Genomic DNA, 17,438 nt, shown 5'->3' with positions numbered 1-17,438 from the left:
GTTTGCCTTGTAGGTTGGCACCTAAGATGAGCGGTTTGAGGTGCAGCGTTTAGGGAGGGTGGAAATAAGAGAGAAGAAAATCGCAATCTGTACGGACGTTCCCCCTCGCACGGTCGTTACACTAGACCCCATAGTACGCAAGTAGTGAATATGAAGGTTTTGGCGCCTTGCGGATTTCACTGAGGCGCCATACAACACCAGGCTCTTGAGTCGAAGATGACCAACATTCGTGACCAGATCTAGCTGCTTCTATATCAGTAGTCACACATGAGTCCTATGCAAAACGGTGTGCGCGTTGGAAGCTAGTTGCTCTTGAAACCTGTATGATGACATTTTACACTTGCTATGCCGCCGCGTGAACACCTACCACGCTTATCTATGCTGCAATCAGCGCACCCCCTTTCGAACATCACGCCCCTACGCCATACCGTTGACATTCTAAACACCCCTTCCTGCTTCGAGAACACACTCCGCCTAGGTAGTGGCAGGCGCAGGTGCGGTAGCAGGGTCGGTGCCGACAGGCGCAGCTGGTGCAGTACCCGCAACGCCCTCAGTAGGTGCAGGAAGAGCCGTGTTGTCAATCGCATCGTCGCTCTTCTTGGCCCACTTGGGTTCCTTTGCCCACTGTGCATCCCACCATGGGCCTGCATCGCTCAATTGGCAGCCCTTCTCGCACTCGCATGATCCACCGAATGCCTTGGGCAGGTTCTCGGCTGGGACCTGCGCCAGCAACTCCTTCTGGTATCCGCTGCCGAGAACGTGGATCTTGGCGCTTGTGACGGGATCGAGGAACTTCTTGACTACGCTGAAGACGCCCGAGAAACCCCAGGGGGCGTTGATGATGTACATCTTGCCCAGACGCTCGGGGTAGTAGTTTTGACTGATCTGCGAGACGGCGCCGAGGTAGCCGTACACAGAGGTAGCCTTGCCAATACCAACGCCCTTCAGGTCCATGATTGTGCAAGATGTCTCGAGGAGGTAGCCCGACTTGCGGGAGCAGGCAGGAAGACGGGGGTCGGCCATCTTTTCGTATTCGCAGACAAGGTTCTGGATCATGCGCTCCTGGGAGGTGATCTTTCCGAGCGCGGTCAGGTCGACGTTGCCGAGCTGCTCGATGTAGAGTGGGCGGCCATCCTAGTGTTGCGTCAGAGGTTTTGTTGGTCAGATCTGGGCTGAGCTCTCAGCCCAAGTAAAAGCCACGTACCTTGTCCGTCTTGTGGTAGTACTGGGGGTAGAACTTGAAGACCTCGGGTCGCTCCTTGTAGTCAAAGGTGCGGACGAGCTCCTCAACGCCGACGCCAGCATACTCGGCCCTCCACTTCTCGCAGTCAACGAACCTGGTGACTGTCAGCATACATTCCAGCCATTCTCCTACAATGTCCCCATGCTGCATGTACGTACATCTGTTTCGCAAGCTCGACATTGAACTTTCGCGCGCGGAGGAACCGCAGCTGTAGATTGTTTAGCTTGAGGCCTTTGCACCCGCAGGAGAAGCGGTGAGCATACCAGAGTCAGGGTGTCGAGGTTCTTGGTGTGGCCGGACTGCTCCAGCTGGGTTCTCAGCTGGAAGACCTGGGCATCTTGCTCTGGAGTTGTGTGGCCTGGGTGTCCTGGTTGGGCGGTGGGAGCGACGGTGGGAAAGTCGTAGTGGTCGTACTTGGGGTCGAGCTTCAGCTCGCTCGTCGCAGCAGCAGCCATTGTGTCTAGAGTGTACGAGAAGAGAGGTGGCTCGAGATGTACAGGGAGGAGGGAGGTAATTGCGTGTTGCGCGGCCTGGACGAAGTTGTCGAGGAGCGCACGTCGATGTCAACTAAGTGGGTCCCTGCCGCGGCGGTCAAGCGAGACCCCTTCCCCTCATCCTCCTCGACGGCTCATTCCAGCGAATTGTGGCCGTTGACGCTGCCCCATGACGCATCTGTGGTCCGAAAGCCATGTTCACGCAGCGTTCCTCACGCAACCACGTTACACCACACGTGCATCGAGGACATGTTGAACGGTAAAACCGTAGTCAGACCTGCTCGAGTGCAGGCGACGAGGCCTTTTTGAAGGAGCTACCTAGTTGATACATTGCAGAAAAGATGAACGCAAGACGAACCCAGAAAATAGATCAAACATCCCATGCCGATAAACACCAGCCACAGACAGCCAAACGCTTCGCACGTTGAAAAAGAGAGTAGTGGTCCTTCCATCGTCAGGCTACCAAGGGAAACATGTTCCAGACACTAACAACAAACATGATACAAGATTCATGCACTAACCGCCGGCATTGCTCATACCTCCCAAGTGATCAGACCGCGCACCGTCTATCGAGCGATTCACCTCGTTACCAAAACTAAATCTCCATCGTGAAGCCCGCAAAGGACGCGAGCGAACCGTAGCAACCGAACACCGAGCAAATGACGCCTGAAAACGACGGAGATTGCTGCACCAGAAAGCGTATTGACATGCCCGGAGGCCAAACGACCTTAAGCCGATCAATTCCTTCGATCCCGGCTTGGCCCAAAGTCGACTTCGGACACCTTCTTCGCCTCTTTGCGATTCTTGACAATGTATTGCGCGTACAGGGCCACGTGGTCACTGGGGAAGTGGTAGTTGGGGAAACCCGGTACCCGCTGGAGATAGTTCTTGTCAATCTCGCCAAGCAGACCTACCACCTGCAGTGTGTTTGTCGAGTACCAGATGTAGTCCAGGACTCCTTGGAAGTGAGGTACGTAGTTCGTAAACGCCAACTCGCCGATAGACGCGTAGCTGGACTTGAGACTGAATGGATGGGATATACCGTCTCGTGTGAAGTTACCATACTTGCGGCTTCCCAGATCCACGTGAGCATTCGAAACATTGCCATGTGTGATTAGATCGTAGACACCGGAGGATGGCAGCGAGTTGAAGTCACCGCAAAGCAACACGGGGATATCGGAAGGATCAGAGTATTCCTTGGAAGGTCCAGGCTCTTTTGTCGGGTCGGGTTCGGCTCCTTCTTCGCTATCGCCATTCGTGAACTGGTACACCACCTTGTTCTTGCAGGCCGGGTGCTTAGTCCATTGAGTTGCAAGCTTGGTGATACCCTCCATCAAGATGGCGACTTGCACAAGCTTGACATCCTGGAACGCAGGGTTCCAGAAGACGTGTACGTTTCCGACAATGAATCTGGAACCAGTAGCACGGTTTTCGAGGAAAGCAACAACGCCAATATCGTCTCTGGGCATGACTCGATTGAAGATATCGTGTTCGCCCTTCATATCCGGACGGTTGATGGCTGTATTGGCAAAGTCGATGAGCTGCTTGTCCAGCAGGATGTACCTGGACTGATTAGTGGGGTTCCGCAAGACGAAACGGATAACAACTTACTTGCTGTTCTTGTAGAAGATGGCACACCCATCGACCAGCTTTGCTTCCCTTTCTGCCATGGTACGCGCTCGTGATTTCGGCCAGAATACTCCCTTGTAGTCGTTGTGCGCCAGCTCTGCTCGGAAGAACTCGTTGAAACTATCTTGATCGATTTCTTGCAGACACACTATGTCTGCGTCGCGCTCCCGCAGTTCAGCAAGAATGAGCTCCCTGCGACTCTCCCAGGCCAATGCTGAACTCGGTGTGTATCCGTACTGTGATTGCGTACAGTATTTGTCGCACAAGATGTTGTAGCTGAGCGCGCTCACAGTCTCTTGTGCCGTGTCTTGAACCTCATCGAGGACAATCCAGTCTCGCTCTGGTGGCGCCTCTGGACCCGGTGCGTTCTCGCGGAAGTGCTTGATAAGTTCCGTGGTGCCTTGTTCCATTATGATCTGTTTCAGATCGTCCGGAATAGGGTTACCCTCGATACCCAGCATTTCCAGTTGATACAAGGATCCTAGTTCGTATGGCAGATTCTCGATATGGTTGTCAAATAGGAGCAGCTGCTTCAGGTTCACTAGCATGCCAATCTCCGGGGGTAGATATTGCAGATTGTTCAGGGACAGATCGAGATGAGTGAGGTTCCGCAGCTGTCCAATCTTCTGGTGCACGTAGGTGAGCTTGTTGGAGTTGAGGTAGAGCTTGGTCAGGAAAGTGTAGGCAAACAAGGCTGGCGTGATGACTTTAAGATTCTGGCCGCCGAAATCGAGAATTGTCCAAATATGTTGGTCCTTGGCATCCTCCACCCGCTGAGCAGCAGGCCTATTGCGCTCTTCTTTGTCCGTCTCTTTTTGCATCCCGTTTGATGTTCCCGCTACGATGCTCTTACTAACGCTCGGGTGGATTCGAGCGTGTGAGTGGGCCTGCGTCATTTCACGCGCGGTCTGGTGCAGCTTCAATTGCTCTTGCCAGTGTTCGGTTGGTGGTTTGCTGAGTCCACTATGAACGCTGTTTGGTGTGCCGTTCTGGAGATGGCCCGGCGTAAAGTGGGGCTGCACGTTGGACATACCCCCACTCGAGATGTTGTGCTGGTGGTTGAATTGGCCGACATGATTGTTTCCGGAGATGTCCTGGTGCTGCTGGTGATGTTGGTGCTGGTTCTGGTGGTGCTGGTTGTGTTGGAAGGGCTTCCCCAGGTTCATGTGCTGCATGAAGTTCTGCTGCCCTGCTCGCCCGTTCATCATAACGTTGTGGCCCTGGTGCCCATGGGCCTGGTTGAACATGCCGAACTGCTGGGGAGACGACTGGCGTCCAGGAGATCGTGACGGCGAGGGGGTGTCGGGGTTGGGGAAGGGTATGCGGGCGGTAGACGTGGGTGAGCGCACTCGGCTGGGGAGGTTGCGTATGTTTTGTGTGTGTTGCGGATAGAAGGTATTGCCGGTTCCCCTGGGGTAGACCGAGTACTCGGCCATCTAAGGGAATCGCGGCGGAAGATATCTGGGGTCGCGCAGGCGGCCTTTGTGCTGGGGGTGAAAGGCGCGGGATGCTCTGGCGAGTCGGGGCGTCAGGTAGGAGGAAGGGTTCGGGCACGCGATCTTCTTCGTTTTAACATGGGCGCCCGTGCGACTCCTCGACATGAGCACGCGTTCAGCAAACGCGGCACCAGTATACCATGTATTGATATCCCGGCGGTTCGCGAGTGAAGGTGGTGGTGGAGCGGGGACTCGGTAGCGAGCGAAGGCGGAGGGGTTGCGGGCGTCGAGGCGTGCTGGAGATAAAGGGCTGGGGCGCGGGCTCGTATTGATATCCTGGCGGGCTACTGGTATGGAGCAGTCAGTTGGTGCGGCGGGGAATCGAAGAGGTTGGACGGGGAGCTCGAGCGGGCAGCAGAAGCGTGTGGAAGCGGCGCACGTACGGCAGCTGAGGATGTCAAAGGGCGCGCAGGAGGGCAATCGGGCTCAATCGTGCCAGACAGACAGTCAGCGGGTCCAACTGCAGCGCTGTGAAGAATAGAGAGCGTAGTGATGCGATACGTGAAGCCCAGTCGAACCTTGCCCGATGCATTGGGGTCCGCCGCTTAGCGGGCCACGTGACATGGAAGCGTCGATCCAAGCTGAGCGCCATGAAACTGCCCATCTGTTCTCTCGCGACTGGGCCTGTGCCCGCGTTGGCTGGGTGTTCATCAGAGTAGTCCTTGTGTTCTTCCTTTTGGCGTGCATGGCAACTATCCAACAAGTGTATAGGACTGGCCATGGTACCTAGGTACACCCCCTCTCCGCGGGCATTCGACGTGCATCTATCCCTCCTCTACTTGTGCCCTTGTTCACGTATGTGTTTCATCCATGGAAAGGCTACAGATTACGCAGTACCCTCGCCCTTGATCCTCGTTTCCGCCGTGCACTGCATGCCCTCGTGAGCTTGTCGCTGTTAGACTCGGGCTTTCCCCACGCTGGAATATCACCTGCAGCACGTCTTCGGCTCATGCCGCGCTCCTGCAGACGGGCGCCACATCGCCAGAAGCTGCTCGTTCGCGGCGCTCGCACTGCCCAGCGATGCATCGCCATAGACAACCTGGGGATTCACACAGCCGCAGCCGTTGATTGGAGATGTGTCCTCGGCTGGCCTCGCAGCTCCTCACCTGAGCTGCCTCCCACACCCGGAGCTGTGCCGAAACTTGCATTCACATACATGGCGTGCTGGCACCATCCTCTGATCTGATCTCTCTCCAGTCGAGCTCTGCTTCCTTGTCGCATCCGCTCCGCCGTCCCGCTCATTAATTGCTGACTCGCCTACACGTGCTTATCAGACGACTAAAGACCGGCCCAATATCGCGTTCCCGCTAAAACAGTGGGGCTAGGGTAGGAGTAGACTGGACAACCTCGAGCACGTTTCCAGGTCGTCTCCATGGGCGATTGGCAGTTGGCAAGAACACTGTGCTTGCTCTACGTGTGAACCTCTCTGGCTAATCCCCTCCCCAGTACCGCTACTACGGCGCCAACGCCACCGCCAGCCCTCCCATACGCCCCAAGACCGTCGAAGCAAAGCAATGGGATCTGACCACCACGGACGCTCTCGGTAGAACCATCTCTGCGTCTTCGACTTCTGCCTCAACAGGCGCGCGCACCCTCTCAGGCCACAACATGGACATAACGCGCGGCTCCATGTCCAGCGGCTCCACCCAGAGTACCAGAGACGACACGGGCGTCCCGTCTACCGAACCCTTCATCCTGCGCCATGGACGCCGATACATTCGAAGTGCCCAGAGCTATCCCCTCCCATGCGACCTGCCCGAACTCCACCGCCAGAACCTGCATACCCTCCTTGCGACAGCCGTCTTCGGCAAAGCCATGGGCTCCACCCCCTCATACCCCCCGAAGAAAGTGCTCGAGGTTGCGTGTGGCTCCGGATACTGGTCGGCTGTGTGCCATGAATGGCTGAGTGGTACGTATACCCCGCACTGTCTGTACGGTTCAGGGCTGATCGTAACCAGAACAGGGCTATGATGATGTTTCCTTTACCGGTCTAGACATTGTCAATCTGGCTGGAGATTTGCAGCGCCAGGGCATCGACTGGAAGTTCGTGCAGCATGATCTGCGCAAGTTGCCGCTGCCGTTCGATGATGAGGAGTTCGATGTCGTCGTGATGAAGGACCTGAGTATGGTGATACCTGATGGGCAACCCTCGCAGAGGACACTCGATGAATGCACTCGGATCCTAAAGTCTGGGGGCACGTTGGAAATATGGGACACAGACCACATTATCCGCTCGATCCTGCCGCATCCACCACCACCACCAGGCAAGAATCCTCAAGAGTACGCTTGCGCTGTCTCAACCGGGACGTTCCTCATTTCGCACACCACACCCTTTACCGATGTGCAGAATAAATATCTCCAAGACTCCAACTCGTGGATCCAAGAAGCGCTGGACCGACGCAAGCTCACGGCAACCCCTTGCTCTCGTATATCGCAAATCCTCCTTCAAGAGCCGGACACTCTATGCGAGGTGGAAAACCGTCGGGTAGCGATTCTTCTCGGTGAGCCACGGTGGGAGCGCGAAGCTGCGGGCGAGACGATAAAGCGGCGTGAGAGCGAGGCGGGGAAACTCAAGAAGGGAAGCGCAACCCTGGAGAGCTCCATTCTGACCAAGGAGCAGGCAGCGCTGAGACACACGGCATTGCTCGTCGTCATACAGCTGATTGAAAGTCTCGAGCCTCTACTCAAAGAAGTCAGCGGAAAGAACCAAGAGGAATGGCAGCGTTATTGGAACTCCATGATCAACGACCTGCTTGAGCAGAAAGGTGCCTCGAGCGGTGAGTGTCTCGAGCTCGGCATATGGTGGTGCAAGAAGGCGTAAAGTTCAAGTGGCGTACCTTGTTATTTGTGATATCCCGGTCTACGCAAGGCCATGGTCGGCGAAATGTCAGTTATCGTATTATACATGCTAGGCGAGTTTGTCGTAGCGCTGGCGCAAGGTGCGATAGCGCTTTAGATAGTATCTGGATGTAGTTAGGAATGATTTCAACATTGCTTTTCCAGCTGCTGCAAACGGACAGTGCTTCAATCTCTACAAGATGTTAGCATGACACATTTGATGCCGGGTATGGCGTGACTTGCCTTTCTTCACGTACTCCGCCCTCTCGATGCCCTGCTTAATCTTGGCCTCGTCCGTCAGGTCCTTCTGGCTCGCAAATGCCTTGTGCAGGCGTGTCCTAAAGTAATCGTAGCCCTGGGGATATTCCCGGCCCATGAAAAGCAAATCTATTCATTTCGTTAGCCCATGGAGTTTGCTACGAGCCGAGGGAAAAGACCATGCTACGCACCCTTGTAGATCCGGATGACCTGGTGGCGAAGCGCGGGATTTGGGGTCGCCATTTCCAAGAAGGAAGCAAACGATGTATAGATCCGAAGAAGTCGATGCTAGAAAGCTGTCAAACGTCAATCGCGTGTGTACGAGCAGGGTGCGGAGTAGTTGTAGCAAACGCTCGGGCCCACGTCCTGACGTAGCGGCTGGCGGACTTGTGGATGGAATTGGATGTGGAGGTAGCGGATCCTCGGCTTGTCTTCCGTATCCTCGGAAGGAACGCCCTAGCTCTTGCTGCAATCGTTCGTGAACACCACCGCGCTGTCTTCCCATTGGACTCCGTATTTCACGATAATGAATACCATGCGACCCTTGGGGTGCTCAGCGCTTTTTCGTTCTAGACCTGCATGGCCAGCTCTTCCGGTAGTGCAGAGAATCTCTCGCGCGCGGTATCAGTCTACTTCAAGCGGTACGTAAATTGGGTGTCGATTCTTTAATGTTGTTAGTGTGCGCAGCACGCATCTATGTGATCGATTGTTGGGTATATTGTAACTAGTAAGGTATCTCAAGCCAGTCACTACACAATTCTTCAAACATCTACCGTTACACTTTTGAAGAGGAAGAGCTGGAGCATCACGGAATACCAATAGCTGACTCACATCTGACAGCACCTGCAACTGCAGCGCTCAGCCCAAGATGGCTCTCGGACGTTCGAACACGCATCGGCAAGTGTATCAGTTTTGGAATGAACCCTGCACAGATTGAGGAAGCTGGTTTGATACTACAGGAGACTGCAGTAGACTGTGAGTTATGACAATGGTGGTTCATGTCATGATGCAGAACCAACTTCTTATGTGACTTACAGGGCGAGAACTTGTAGCTGGTAGCGAGGGTTTTCTTACAGGCAGGCAATGGCGGGGTCTCTACCGGCAAGAGGTGGTATGGGGTGAAATGGTTAGCATCCTGTCTAACAAACTTGTGTACAATCGCTGATATGAGCTCGATCTTGTGCAGGACAGCATGGTAGGATGGCCCCAATACGTGTATGCTGATAATTGCTGACGGATGTGAAGGGTATTCGCTTCCCTACTCGAGCCTTGGAGATCCACATCTAATATCTACCAGGTCATGTCAATAATGTCATGTACAACCGGTATGCTGAGTCGGCGAGAGTCAACTGGACGCTGAACTTTGCAGCGAGCGACCCACAGCATAAAGCCGAGTGGATGGAGCTCATGACGCCGAAAAGCGTTGGCTTGATATTGAGGAGTATCAAGACAGACTACAAGTTTGTAAGTTTTGCACGCGACCGTTCCAGCTGAAGGCTGGCTCAACTCTCGAAACGTCACTAACGGAGAACTAGCCCATGAAATGGCCTGATAGGTGCGACCACGAACGCAAACTACAAGATGTAGTGCTTAATGTTTTAACACATACATCGGCAGGGTGACCGTGCTGCACAAGCTTCGAGACGAACCGACGCAAGACACTGATCACTTCATCTTGGACGTACTAATCCTCTCAGAGGCCCAGCGTCGACCAGCAGCGCGATGCACCGAAGACATTGTCGTGTACGACTATCGAACAGCGAAGAAGTCTCCATTGCCGTCTTTTATGATCCAGAAGTTCCAAGAGACATTCAACCTACAAGAACAAGCGAAAGAGAAGAACAGCATTAGGGTCAGAGGGCTATTGGATCGAGTTAGGGAATTAGAGAAGGGTAGCTGGGATAGACCGGATGCTAAAGAAGACTTTGGTAGCGCGGCTCAGTAGAACATGGTGATACTTGCGAGAAAACGCCTCATTAGACCCTGGATATCTGCGGTTCGCATTCGCAAACCGTGCCTTGATTTCTCGTTCCTCCTGCTCCGTGAAGGCTTCGCTAGTGCGACGTCTTTGAACAAGACTAGCAAATAGTCACGTCTGTAGCGGCGGTAGAGTAGGATTTACTAGCGGTGTTACATAGGTATCGTCATATCCGTCATCATATACCCCTGCAGCGGTATCGACAGACAACACGCGGGGTTGATCGCGTGTCCGAGGTCGGCGCATGGCAGTAAAACCAGACGTATAGATGCAAACGATGGGAAAATGGCAAACTGCCGCATGAACCCACTGCATGGCGTGATTCTCATCACAATGATGTACATGAAGTGGGATGTTCTGATGCCTATTGCAGCGATCTGCACGCCCGTTGCGCGCGTGATGTTCCGGCTTGCCTTATTTGCAAGTCGAACGGGCTGCTATTGGCGTGGTTGGGTTAAGCTTCACGCCGGCACACTGCAGAGGGCGGAAGAGGGTCATGGATGTGCAGGCGGAAGGCTTGCGCGCTATGCTCGCCTCGAGGGAACACAGATAGAGAAAAATGCTCCGAACAATTTGGGATGCTGACAGTGCACCGCTTGACCCGGTATAGCAATGCTCAGTAAGGTGTGGCGTAACACGTCGCATGAGCATTGCTGCGCAGCCGCTGTAAAGATTCATGCATCGAAGGGGCAGGCACGCTCTATCCGCGTACCTAGGAAGCAGACAATGGGTGACGGCGGCGTGAGTGATAGCGTCGGCGGGGTTTGCCCGCTGCAGAGACTTCAGGCATGCGGTGAACAGACAAAGCGCGGGTTCATTCGCCCTGGAGCTTGCTATGGCTCAGGGGGGTCCTGGTGCACGCAAATGAGCAGGTAAGCTAAAGAAGCCGGCGCAGGCTAATTGGCTGCCTTGGAAGACGTGTTTGTCTGGCGATGCAGCTGTGCGATATGGCAGAGGCAGCAGACGGAGGGACTATGTAGAGGAGGGCGAGACGAGGTGCCAGACAGGCAAGATCACTGCCGGAGAGGGACAGGCGATACTTGGCTTCCCCGGTAGAGTGAAATGACGGCCCTGTTGTCGTGGTCAAGATCGGCATCATGAACTGGAATCGGACACAGCTCGGCTGATCTGCGTGGCAGCAGCATCAAGATATGCTGCCCGCGTGGTTGTGATGAGGGCGGTACAAGCTGGACACATGGAATTTTGCCGCGGATAGGCAGCGTGTCGAGGGCGTCGTGGTTGCATGTGCAGGGCGGTCGTGGTGAACCACGGGTCGGCAGCGCTGGAGACGTGGAACCTCGGAGTCGACAGGCAAATCAGCCGTCAGGTGCATCGTGGCTTGTCAGTGCTCTGGTCACAGCGTGGCCCACTCGCGCAGAGGCTTGGGCGGTCGGGTTTTCTTGGTTGACTTTGCATTTGACGTTTAGCACTTGCAAGTCTTGGCACGAGCCCATCCGGCGGAAGGCACGACTGAGCAGGCGCAGGGCACCTTCCTCGCTCCCTACACGTCTTGCCCAGCACACGACACCCCCCCAGACCCCCCCACCGAGCAGCGGCTCAACATCTTCCAGTCCTGGCTCGTCCTGTGCAGCAGTCGAGTCGCGCCAGGGAGAGGTTTGCCCGCTCGCACCCGCACCGCCGTCTATGGTAGCGAAGTCGAAGAGGAACGCGGCGCACGACAAGCGACACGAGAATGGCCTTGCGGCCCCCGGCAAGAAAATCACAAAGCAGAAGAGCATCCCGCAGCTCAATGGCCACGCCAACGGGAAGCCCAGCGAGCCGTCGCCGCCGCTGCCCAGCCATGTAGACACGACCGAGATGACGCAGCACGCCAGCGCCCACGATCCAGCTCCGGGGTCGAGCGCCCACGCCAACACCATGGCCGCTGCTGCGTCGGCGGGATCAGGGCACCGCACGCGCGCTGGCTCGGATGCCTCGCTCGACAACACCCCCGAGGCCTGCCGCTCGTACGACAATGGCAGCGCCGGCGGGCCCTTTGATCCCATGCCCTCGACTCTCCGCCGCGCCGACACCAATGCCTCCAAGTCGGCGTCTATCTCCATGGCCAGCATGCTCGCGGTGCCTGCCACCATTCTCACGTCCTGTCCGCTGCGGGACGTCCTCGCCATCCTCATCATCCTGCTCCAGCTGCCCCCCACCGTCCTCACCGTCGTCCAGTTCCTGTTCGCAACGCTTACTTTTGTCCCGCCCCAGGCCGGCACGCCCCTCTCCGCCCTCTCCGCCTTCCCCTCCTTCACCGACATCTTCCAGGGCTCCGGCGGCACGCCCTCGCTCTTCACCACAATCATCGCCGACACCGTCATCCTGCTCGTATGGCTGCTGCTGTGGGTGCCTGCCCAGAACTTCTTCCTCGACCTCGCACAGGCCGTCATAGCCATAGCGCTCGGCGGTGCCGCAGCCGGCAAGAAGGGCACCACCAACAGCATTGTCATATGCTTCGTCATCATTCTTTCGAGCCACGTCTTCAGATTCAGGCCTCTCCGGCAACACATCGTCCACTTCCTGTGGACGGGGCTCGCCCGGGGAGGCCTTGAATTCTTGACGAGCCCCCCGAGTACGCCGACTTATTTGGAAAGCTTCTCGACCCCCCATGGATGGCCCCGTAGCCTCCTGGGTATTCATATTTTGGCCCAAGGTGTCGTTCGTATCATCCGACGCTCTCTCTCTCGACGAGAACAATCAACCTTACCCACCGGCAAGAAGACAGATCCAGAGTCTGGCACGCTGCAACGCTCCAACTCCACGAACCTCGATCCCACTGCCGACGTGCCCAACTCCTCGAGCACCGATGGCCGCCCCCCGGGGCCGTCGCCTGCAGCACACGCAATCAAGGATAAAGCGAGTAGTGGGAGGAGGAAGAGGAAGCAAGCTACTCATGTTCGTAGTCAGCAGCCATTCTGGGCTGCACTTGCCAGTACAAAAGTTACAGTTTTAAAAGAGATGGAGAGTAGCCGGGCGGCCAGCGATGCCGACGAGGCTAACGCAAAAGACGCAAATCACATTGGAAACGCTGTTTGGAGATCGGAGGACGATCGTGTTTGGATTTCAGAAGTCGGCTTTTCCGACATTTCATTTCGTGTTAGTTTATCTGGTGGAGCTGGCCTTCAAGAGCAGGACGATGAAGACTCCAGCGTTGGGTCTGGGATAGACAAGTCGAAGCCCTTCTACATCCGCGTCAATGGCGCGGACTGGAGCTCAACCCGCATCCGACAGAGCGAGCCGATCGGATTCCAGGGACAAGAGGGAACGGGCTACTGGGTAGGAGAAATATTTGGTCTGACAGCTCTCTCGAACTATTATTGCGAGTTTGTTCGGACCAACGACAACCAAGTCTTCTACTCAGCGAGTCTTATTACCTCGGCCAGCCCGGTAACCGAACTTGGTAAGTAGAACATCTTGTGTAGCCTTACCTTGCTAATGCGTGACAGCTTCGGCTTCTATTGCCTCCCCGCCAGCCCATCAGACCCTACGACCTTCTTCGCCAACAACCACATTGAAGAACTCCATTGCCGCAGCCGACCAGCAACTGCAGGAACAGCGCAATCGGTTGAAGCGAAACAAGAAAGACCACAAGACAGCCATTACCAACATCAAGAAAGAGGTGGACACGCTCGGCAACCGCCTTGCCAACGCCGGAGGTAGTGATGAGCGCCAACGCCAGCGCGTCCTTCAATTCACGCAGAACATCCGCCAAGCCGACGATGCTGCCGCCGAGTTTGCCCTCCAAGCAGAAAATCTGGGAAGCATTCCCGAAGATGAGGCGAAGGAGGCTGCAGCCAAGAAGGCAGAGTGGAAGAAGGAGCGTGACAACAAGAATGCTGTTGCTTGTGAATTCGACAAGACCAAGGAGGAGATCGAGCGACAAGTGCAAAGTGTGGAGTCCGATATTTCTACTGCCTTCCAGAAGAGGGAGCGCCTTCAGCAGCGTCAAACCAGGCTCAACGAGCAGCACGACCGTCTCGTTACCGCCAATGCTGAAGGTTTCACCGCCAAGCAACGAAGGGAGCAAGAACGCGCAGCATTACGAGCACAGCGCGCTGAAGTCGAGCATCAGTATCGTAGCAACATCAATGGCTACGAAAGGCGCACTGAGGAGCAGAACATGTCAACCAGCCAAATTCTGCAGACTGTTCAGCAGTATGAAGAGCTCATCCTCCAGCAAGCGCACCAGCACATGTCTGTTCCTACCACACCAGAAGGCAATCTCCCAGGCACGAACATGTCTCCTCACGGCAATGGATTCTCCAGCTTCACGTTCCCGTCAATGCACTCGCACATGAACGGCACTCCTGGTTCCATGCGTGGAGGTCGCGGTCGTTCCTCGTCGATGCTCTCTAACGTATCTGGATTCACCGACGCTTTCGACGAGCCCGCGTCTTCAGGCACTTATGTCCTCGGTAACCCCTTCAGTACTCCAGGTCCGATCAATGGCCGCAATCGCAGTCACGGTAGTGGCAGCCTCAGCTCGGGAACCTCCAGTCAGAGTTCGAGCCAACGAGATCCATTGAGCCCAGTCCAGAGTATTAAGCCGATGATGGTGCGGAGTCCTACTAGTGGGAGTGGTAACAGTCTGATGAGTCCGATTGGCACTGGCAGATGAAACCGTACACGATTTGATCTTTACGTATCTTTAGGTAGTGTTCCAATGTGATATTCGCGTCCTTTTCGTGTTCTCAATACAGTTCTCGCTTTGCTCCAATTGAAGTGACCTGCGTGTGAATGAACAACTCCATGACATGATGCTCACGGATCGTAAGGAAATATAAATTCCTTTGATACCTATGTAGAGACACAGGTGTGTGTACTAAGACGTGAAAAGGCATATGATGACTACATGGGAGGATTCTGGTTTGATTCGCTTGATGGACAGTACACGAAGACTATCACGCTGCCTTATGCTAATGTACAAAACGCCTCCAAACATACTGTAGTCCCTAACCCTCCTCAACTCAACCCTCGAGTGCGTTGACGCCTTGAATGTCTACACCTCTTCGATGATTTTCGACAACCTTGGACTCCAGCCAGTCTGCTTCGGGTCTTCGCTGGCATCGTCCATTCTACCGCCGCCACCTTCAGCGCCACGCCTGACGTCCATATTGTCCCCTCCGTCACCCCCATGCTCATCCTCGACTTCCTCTTCACCCTCCTGCCCTCCTTCGCTAACACCCGCAACGTTGGGAATCCTCCCATGTTTCATCACCCAATTACCCGTTTGCATGCAGACACCTATTCCCGACCATGCCATCAGTCAACCATACCTTCGATGACCTTGCCCTAACTATAGAAATCCAAAATCGAGACGCGAAGACAAAATAGCAGAAAGGAAAGAAGTGACATGAACTTACTGATAACTCCACTCATCCCCTTCCTCAAGTCTTCCAACAGACAATTCGCCCCAGTGATGATGTCAGGCTGATCCTCCACATGGCTGATCAGTGTCCATGATGTGAATGGCGAATTTGAAGCGCCTGTGTAGAGAATCAATGCCACACCGTAGGTTGACATTATTTCCTCTTCATCATCGTTGTTGCTCCTGGTGCTGGCAGTGTTGAAGGTGCTTCTGCTATCGTTGCTACTGCCATCACTGTTGGTGGTCATGCTGTAGGTGACTACATCATAGACTTTTGATGCGTCTTCTGATCTTGTGCCATAAAGAGGCGTTGCTAGACTGATGATTTGTGTCTTGATGGCAGTAAACAGTTGCTGCTCGAGCAGTTGTGCGGCGTGTGTAGACATTGCCTTGTCTGTTGAAATGTGTGTTGGATTGAGTAGAGGAGTTTGAGGTTGTCTCTGTTGGTTTGGTGTTGAAGTCGAAGTCGAAGTCGAAGTCGTAGTGGTGAGCGTTGGCAAAGGCGAGTGACCAAAGTGGAGGTGAATGTCGGAGATGGACATTATCGCGGTACCAACGTGTGTATCGTAAGTCACCTCGAAAACAGAAGAAATCCATGATAGAGCTCTTGTCTTTGCTCTCGTTTGCTCATTCATCTACGGCCAAACAAGTACGATGCATCTACAAACCATCGTTTGACCAAGTCCCCAACCTTCCACCGTCACTCAGTCTCAAGCCTCTCACTTATCCACACAGATTGCTCCGCTGCCCAGCATTCCAGCGCCGCATCGCCTCTTTGATCTGATCATCAGTCCAGGGCCCGTACCTCTTGTGGTCCCCATGTGGCTGATATCCCGCCTGATGACTCTCATCCACCCTACTTGCTGCACCCTCCAAAGCCATGGTCCACCAAAAGCCCCCTTCTGCCATCCTACTACCATACAGCCTCCATAGCCCAGGCATATGCACCACATCTTGCACACAGTAATCCTTGATTGCTTGGCTCAGCGGCCTCTCTTCAAAGACCGCATACCTGCCACCTCGTTCCGGAGCGAAGAGCCTGACACCAGCCTCTTTGATGGCGCTGCAGACTTGCCTCTGCATCGGCCTTATGTTGAGGCGTGAGGCATTGTAGTCGATGGCTTTGCCCAAGCCCAGGAGGTGTTCACGGGAACCGCGTGTAGTGGTTGCTAGCTCCATGAGTTGGATGTCGTGGATGCAGGAGAGGGAGATGGCGTAGTGGGAGAATAGCGCGTCGGAGTCGTTGCGTACATCGAAGAAGACTTTGGGAATTGCTGGTGATTCCAAGATAGACTTCAGGGTTGTGGAAGGCTTTCCGGCGTCTTCAGTGAGGTTTGTTGTGCTGGGCGTAGTATCAAGAGGCGCAGTCACGCTTGCTGTTGCTGCGATGGCAGGTGTTGAGAATGCGCGAGCGCCTAGAGTATGGATGTCGATGAGATACACAGTCTCCTTAGGTAGTACATACATGGTCAGTAGAGCGATTGAACCATTTCTGCTGAGCTTCGCGCCTTCCAGATCAATGTACAGACTTGGAGGAGATACTGGTAGATCGTTGAGCGTTGCTAGCACGGCAGAGAGCTCTTCCGGAGTTGATATGAATACGACTGGAGGCATGATTGTGATTTGTTGGTACTGTACTGTATGTGGTTGTTATGATATTCAAGGAATGCTGTACATTTGTATCAGACAGAGAGTGATTGTTTGATGATTCTGGACACGGCGATACCGAAGAAGAAGAGACGAGTAGGTGCGGGCCATGAAAGACTTATAAAGAAGGCAGCAGATCATGCTTTCCGATCGGCAGGCTGCACCTAGTATTGCCTGAGTGTCCCTTCTGTAATGTGGTTCGACAAGATATACCGTCGTGTAAGCGGTGCTAGCCTCTGCAGAAACCGGTGAAGTTCCTGCATATCTCAACGAAACAAGGTGCCACGAAACCCAATAACTACTGACGCGGAAGTCCCATGTTTATCGATTCAGCCTTGGTCCACTTTCCATTGGATCATGGCGGTCGATATGCAAGTGACAGAAGCCCATTATGGAAAAGATCCTCTGACGCGTTCTTACCAGGGAAGGCCAACTCATGTGGTGTTAGAACCTATCGTGTCATTTGAATGCATTAAATGTCCTG

At 54.5% G+C, this 17,438-nt stretch overlaps 7 protein-coding genes across 7 annotated transcripts; 3 read left to right on the top strand and 4 right to left on the bottom strand.

Annotated features, from left to right (window-relative positions):
• Window positions 1-474: 474 nt before the first annotated feature.
• J4E86_003202 (uncharacterized protein) lies at window positions 475-1,698 on the bottom strand (the record flags this gene model as incomplete). The annotated part of the gene is made up of 4 exons (XM_051443758.1): window positions 475-1,134; window positions 1,205-1,337; window positions 1,402-1,451; window positions 1,507-1,698. 4 exons carry the CDS (start codon window positions 1,696-1,698, stop codon window positions 475-477), a joined length of 1,035 nt encoding a protein of 344 aa, XP_051305253.1.
• Window positions 1,699-2,474: 776 nt separating this feature from the next.
• CCR4 (Glucose-repressible alcohol dehydrogenase transcriptional effector) lies at window positions 2,475-4,802 on the bottom strand (the record flags this gene model as incomplete). The annotated part of the gene is made up of 2 exons (XM_051443757.1): window positions 2,475-3,300; window positions 3,349-4,802. 2 exons carry the CDS (start codon window positions 4,800-4,802, stop codon window positions 2,475-2,477), a joined length of 2,280 nt encoding a protein of 759 aa, XP_051305252.1.
• A 1,432-nt stretch (window positions 4,803-6,234) lies between these two features.
• On the top strand, window positions 6,235-7,683 carry J4E86_003200 (uncharacterized protein; the record flags this gene model as incomplete). Its single annotated transcript, XM_051443756.1, has 3 exons — window positions 6,235-6,276; window positions 6,309-6,771; window positions 6,821-7,683. 3 exons carry the CDS (start codon window positions 6,235-6,237, stop codon window positions 7,681-7,683), a joined length of 1,368 nt encoding a protein of 455 aa, XP_051305251.1.
• Window positions 7,684-9,258: 1,575 nt separating this feature from the next.
• J4E86_003199 (uncharacterized protein) lies at window positions 9,259-9,903 on the top strand (the record flags this gene model as incomplete). The annotated part of the gene is made up of 4 exons (XM_051443755.1): window positions 9,259-9,283; window positions 9,328-9,422; window positions 9,494-9,513; window positions 9,576-9,903. The coding sequence occupies 4 exons, from the start codon at window positions 9,259-9,261 to the stop codon at window positions 9,901-9,903; spliced, it is 468 nt and encodes a 155-aa protein (XP_051305250.1).
• Window positions 9,904-11,580: 1,677 nt separating this feature from the next.
• Window positions 11,581-14,557, top strand: J4E86_003198 (uncharacterized protein; the record flags this gene model as incomplete). Its single annotated transcript, XM_051443754.1, has 2 exons — window positions 11,581-13,339; window positions 13,386-14,557. 2 exons carry the CDS (start codon window positions 11,581-11,583, stop codon window positions 14,555-14,557), a joined length of 2,931 nt encoding a protein of 976 aa, XP_051305249.1.
• A 381-nt stretch (window positions 14,558-14,938) lies between these two features.
• J4E86_003197 (uncharacterized protein) lies at window positions 14,939-15,849 on the bottom strand (the record flags this gene model as incomplete). Its single annotated transcript, XM_051443753.1, has 2 exons — window positions 14,939-15,183; window positions 15,303-15,849. 2 exons carry the CDS (start codon window positions 15,847-15,849, stop codon window positions 14,939-14,941), a joined length of 792 nt encoding a protein of 263 aa, XP_051305248.1.
• Window positions 15,850-16,220: 371 nt separating this feature from the next.
• Window positions 16,221-16,921, bottom strand: J4E86_003196 (uncharacterized protein; the record flags this gene model as incomplete). Its single annotated transcript, XM_051443752.1, has 2 exons — window positions 16,221-16,260; window positions 16,320-16,921. 2 exons carry the CDS (start codon window positions 16,919-16,921, stop codon window positions 16,221-16,223), a joined length of 642 nt encoding a protein of 213 aa, XP_051305247.1.
• Between the last annotated feature and the right edge of the window lie 517 nt (window positions 16,922-17,438).

The sequence above is a fragment of the Alternaria arbusti genome, assembly GCF_024043155.1.
Source record: "Alternaria arbusti strain BMP 1465 chromosome Unknown scaffold_3, whole genome shotgun sequence".
In the NCBI taxonomy this organism is placed as follows: domain Eukaryota; kingdom Fungi; phylum Ascomycota; class Dothideomycetes; order Pleosporales; family Pleosporaceae; genus Alternaria; species Alternaria arbusti.
This window is presented reverse-complemented; position numbering and strand designations above follow the sequence as displayed.